At 40.3% G+C, this 5,643-nt stretch overlaps 1 protein-coding gene across 1 annotated transcript; it reads right to left on the reverse strand.

Annotated features, from left to right (window-relative positions):
* Positions 1-236: 236 nt before the first annotated feature.
* PRND (prion like protein doppel) lies at positions 237-4,583 on the reverse strand. The gene is made up of 2 exons (XM_040247926.1): positions 4,521-4,583; positions 237-2,838 (listed from the first exon to the last, which is right to left on the reverse strand). The coding sequence occupies exon 2, from the start codon at positions 2,825-2,827 to the stop codon at positions 2,291-2,293; it is 537 nt and encodes a 178-aa protein (XP_040103860.1). The 5' UTR covers positions 2,828-2,838; positions 4,521-4,583; the 3' UTR covers positions 237-2,290.
* Between the last annotated feature and the right edge of the window lie 1,060 nt (positions 4,584-5,643).

Consider the following 5,643-nt stretch of genomic DNA (forward strand, 5'->3'; position numbering starts at 1 on the left):
GGTGAAGGTGATAACACAGTGAGACAAACTGCAGAAGAATAAATGTGGGTTGTATGATTACAGTATTTTTTTAATATAAATTGATTTATTTTAATTGGAGGTTAATTACTTCAATACTGTACTGGTTCTGCCATACATCAGCATGAATCTGCCACAGGTATACATGTGTTTCCCACCCTGAACCCCCCTCCCTCCCCCCTCCCCATACCACCCCTCCAGATTACAGCATTTTTAAAAAGTGATCAAACAAAAAATTATCTGAGCACAATGAAGCATGGAGGCTACATCTCAGGCAGGAAGGAGAGTGGGTTGGGGAAGGCAGCGGGAGGCAAGAACCCCTAAATCATAGAAAAATGAAAAAAGCATAGAACAAAGTTGAGCAAAAATTTAGAATATATATGATCACTTAAATTATTATTGCAAATATGTACATTTGTATATGCAAATGGTAAGGACCAGGAGGTTATAGGGCAAAATGAGAACACTGACAATCAGATGCTGGAACTGTGGGCAATGTTTGGTTTTGGATTTCTGTTGTAATTTTAGTGCCATTTTTACAATAAACATATTTTAAAAATGAATGCTTAGAAGAGACAAGAAATCAATGGTTGGTGAAATTATTCACTTTTAAAATGACTCCATCAAGAATAATTCAGAAATCCTTCACAATGTCTTATACATAGTAGGCACTTGACCAACCTTTGTTAAAGTGAAAAACTAGACTCACAAAGCCTTGACTGGATCTCATAATTCATAAACATGAGCAAGGCTATTCAAATAAATATGGAATCAATTTAAAGTTCCAATAATAAATTTGACATTTGAATCACTATATACCAATTCGCTACACACCCACTTAAATCTGGTTTCTGGAACTATTAATGAAATAAGGAAAGACACTGGCTTTCTATGTAAAAAGCTTTCAACTGTATCCTTGAGAAGAACACTGATTAGCAGTGGAAGTTCAGAACAAGAGGTACCATTATCAACACTCACATTTTAAAATACTTTGGATAAAATAATCTGACAATGCACATTTTTTCACCCATACAGACAATTGATAATACTCAGCAACTTTTATCACCAAATATGGTTCAACAACTCCTGAGGGTGGGGGCTGGGTACTCTGAGCATATCCTCAGAGAGCCTCTGGGGGCATCTTTTAGAGTATTAGATTCATTATTTTTATTTAAACTGTATTGATATTTTGTAATATAAATATAGTTTAACTAATGATAATTCTTAATTATGGCATGTATGAATTCATTAATTGATCTTCTTAAATATATATTTTATTTTTAACCTTTCTACTGAGGAATTGTGTTTTTGAAGCTGTAAGTGGTTCATGGAAATGATGGCCCCTCACCAAAGTAGCAGTAAAAGAATGACCAGAAATTGTATGGACCATCTGTATAAAGGGAATATATTTAAAGATGCTTGTATGCATGTATACCTAAAAACGTGCACACAGGGTTGGAGGAACATTAGAAAGGAAATTTATCATTTAGAAATAGTTTCTTAAATACATTAACTACTTCAGAGATGCGAGTAGCAAATACTTATACTTCTTGTGAAAAAACATCTTTGTGCCATAGATCTAGACTACTCCAGGAATCAAGCTGGTAATACTTCCTTACTAGGCAATATGGACATTTGTCTAGATTTTATTTATATTTTAGCTTAATTCCTTTATTATATCTTACTTTAATTAAACTGATTAACTTCCATGTAATAAGTTATCAAAAACGTGGCCATCAGCATCAGTCATTTCGTATTTCCGAAAGTAGAACTGTACAGAGCAGGAATCTGGGTTAGATAAGCCAGGGTTGAATTATGGCTGGTACTTTCTAACTACTTTACTATTTTACTTCTTGGAGCCTCAATTTTCTCATCTATACCAAGAGAATAACACTTATTACACCTACCTCTGAGAGTTGTCAGGAAGCATTGTGAAGTGCTTGGTATGGTCCCTGGCACATTCTTTTATCTGCTTACCACACATTTATTGCATAATATGGTGGGCCAGATGCTACACCAGAGTTGAGAATGCAATGATGAACAAGCCAACTTTAGGTAGAGCCTGGAGAGGATTGATACCCACACATTTATCAAATATAATCAAACACCTGAGTGAATACTTGGGCGTGCTATTTAAAGCGCTAAAGAATCAATCACACTGTTCTTTGGTACCTTCAGAACATGTGGGGTTTGGGGTTAGAGGAGAACTGGAATAACTTGCTTATGGTTTGCTTGCCTATTGATCTCTGTGGCTGCCAACCTGCCTGCAAGCTTATTTCACAATAAACCAAATGAAAACCAGCAGGCAGAGCATCATGGGCTGGTCCAGAGTGACCTGAAGTCCTGCTCCCCTTTCCAACCAGAAGTCACAGTGCTTGATGGAGCAGAGCTCCTTGATCAGCTGCCACAGGACCCGCTGGTAAAGCTCGTTGTCTTGTTTCTCACGGGACAGTTCCTCTTGATTTGCCACCTGGGTGGCATTAATGCAACTGGTGACAAAACTTTCCTTGGTGACATTGGCCTCGGAGCAGCCGTTGTAATGGATGCCGTCAGGAAACTGCCAATAGTTGGCCTCATAGTACCTATTGCCCTCCACTCCAAAGTCGATATCCAGCTTTCGGCCTTGCTTGATGAAGGCCCCTGGGCGGATTTCCGCAGTGCGGGCCTCCGTGACCTGGGAGGTACTTGGCAAGACCTTCCGGTTCCACTTGATTCTGTGCTTTATGCCTCTCGCCTTGACTGAGGAGAGTTGGCTAAAGAGCAGGACACAGACAATGGCCAACCAGCATCCACCCAGATGTTTCCTCATTGTGTCGGAATCTGCAACAGAAAAGCAGTTAACTTCCTCAGTGGAGTTCTGAGTCTCCCATGTCCCCTCTTGTGTGTAGGAAACTCTTTGAGAGGAATGTCATTCTTGCACCTTTTACATTTTTCCTGAAACATAACTGTTTTCCCAGGCTTGGTCTGCATACGGTTAAGTCAAAACCAAGTTTCTTGCTCTGGCCTGGAATTACACCATTCAGGATGGTGATCTTGGTTTTCTCAGACAGATCAGAAGTTGCAACAGGCAATTTGATTATTCATGGATATCTTTTCTAATCACATCCTGGGGAGAGTGGGGTCCCACCCTCCTCCCTCAACCAGCTTCTTATTGCACGTACCATGCCAGCTGCTGACATTGCCTAACTTAATTCTCACATGGGGTAGGTACGTTATTATCCTCACTTTATAATTGTATTGGGTTTCAGAAGTTAAGTAATTTTCCTGAGGCCACACAACAGCAGAGAATGGGGGGCAGATTTGAATCCAGCTCTGTGATGCTTTTCCCAGGTACCCAAGGGCCATGTCCCATTACCCTTTTGAGCTGCTGAAGGGGATGGTGCTTTTGAGTCACTGGGCATGAGGTTAAGTGAATAGCAGCTCTGATGGCCTCTCAGTTAAGTGAACAGCAGAGCCTGTGAAGAATTTCAGAGGAAATGAAATAAGAGGAAGAACAAGAGGGCTTGGGGAAGCACCAAGAGTCAGGCTGGCCCCAAGACATCTGAAAGACTGCTGATGACCTCAGGAAATATCCCTCCTCCTTAAGGCCCCCAGTCTGGTAGTTAGTCACAACTGGTTCCTGAAACTACAATAGCTATTGTGGAACTCCATCTCTTAAGGTCAAATATTCTGGACATTCAGCACCTGGACCTTTGTCCATGTGGATCAGGAATACACAGAGAGTTACAATAGCAGAGCCTGCTTAGACCGTCTTCTAGGAGATTTCCTGAGTTCACCAGTGCCAGAGCTGAAGGAGGTTGAAAAGTTTATCTTGCTTAGGCCCTAATATACCCTCCCTGCAGTATTCCTTAAAATGATTAGTACTTCTTTGTTCAAAATATTCAACTCTAGTGTGACACAGCTTCTTATGCAGAAAAATAGGCAAAATGCAACCTAACTGCATGTACATCCACACTTCTCTGGACTCCTGCAAAGAGGCCTCTGCTGACCTCTCTTTACATGCAGACATCACCTAGTCACTGTCCCAGGGTGGGCATGAGTGTGCCAGGCAGCAGCCTGAGCACCTAGCCTTCCAGCATCCCATTCATCATTGCCCACCAATCACAGTGAGCTCAGACAAGCTTTCTCCAAAGAGATCCAAGAGATCCATACCCCTTGGTAGGAGAAGCTTTAAATAAGAATAATTGCATAAATTATGCATGCATCAAATTAAAAAATAAAAGCATAGAGACCCTGAGAAATAAATTAGTCTTCAGAGGCAAAGGCTTAAAAACAAAAGAAAATCCTAACCAGCCAAACGTTAAGCTAGCATTTTATTATAGCACCAAAACATAGACAGGAACCCCAGTGATGTTTGAATCTTCTCTCAAGTGTCCCCAGATTTGGGACCCATCCCAGGAGGTGAGATTCAAGAAATCACTGCATGGTTTGCAGTGGTATTAAAAATGAACAGCCCTGGCCACAGAAATGGTTATCACACATAAACTCTCCTCCCCACATACCTTAGGATCTCTCTGATGCACCTCGGGAGCCACGGGCACACTGTCCTCTTGTGCACCTTCTGCACATACTCCTGGACCTGCCTAGCTATGTAGGAGCTGCAGGGGGAGGTGCATTCCTGCTGCTTTCCAAATATGGGAGCCTTTCCCTCCTGGCAGGACCAATCAGGGGTTCCCAAGTACTTCTTTGCCTTGAGACAGATGGACTCTTTCATTACTCTTTACTAATAAACACCAATAAACACCATGTGAAGAACTTGGTAAAGTCCAGAAAGACTTGAGAGGTGACTTTTATTTATATTATTTATTAAAAATATTTTAAACTTACTATTTCTGTTTGATTAAGGAGGATATAAATGAACAGCTAGATGAAGAGGTACACAGGGCATGTCTAGAAGGTTTCCAAGCACAAGAGTGTGGAAGCACATTCCCGTGGAGTGTGGGGTACATCACTCTTCCTGAATGTGAATTCACTGACCTGGAAGCTCTTTGAAACCCATGCCAGAATCGGGTGACAAATCAAATATTATAATGAAAGATGTTCCTCTCACCCCTATCACTCAGGAAGTTACAGGGTTTTGGAAGCTCTGTGCCAGGAACTGGGGATGAAGATCAAATATATATTTCTTACTATATCAAAATGTCACAGCTGTATAGATAAGTGGCTGTATCTGTTCAAGGAGTCTGGTTAGGGCTATTTTAAGACTGATATTTGGAGAGGTGACTTTTAGATTGAAAAGAAAAAATGTTAGAAGGAAAATGCTTTTCCTTCAATATTTATAAGAAGGTGTTTTATTTATTTAATTTTTAATTTTATTTATTTTATTTTTTAACACCAAAAACATTTTATATTGGGGTATTATGTTATTACCATATGTCCCGTAATTATTAGTTACGTTATTAACAATGTTCTGTAACTTTGAGCAGAGTTCCATGTGCTATACAATAGCCCTTTGTTGTTTATCTATTTTAAATATAGCAGTGTGTACATGACCTTCCCAAAGTCCCTAATATCCCTTCCCCCCAGCAACCATAAGTTTCTAAGTCTGTGAGTCTATAACAGGGCGCTTTAAACAAGCCTTGTTGGTTATGCATACTGTCCTTCTCCTAAAGACCAGTTTCAGAA

This window comes from Oryx dammah, unplaced genomic scaffold (assembly GCF_014754425.2).
Source record: "Oryx dammah isolate SB20612 unplaced genomic scaffold, SCBI_Odam_1.1 HiC_scaffold_10, whole genome shotgun sequence".
In the NCBI taxonomy this organism is placed as follows: domain Eukaryota; kingdom Metazoa; phylum Chordata; class Mammalia; order Artiodactyla; family Bovidae; genus Oryx; species Oryx dammah.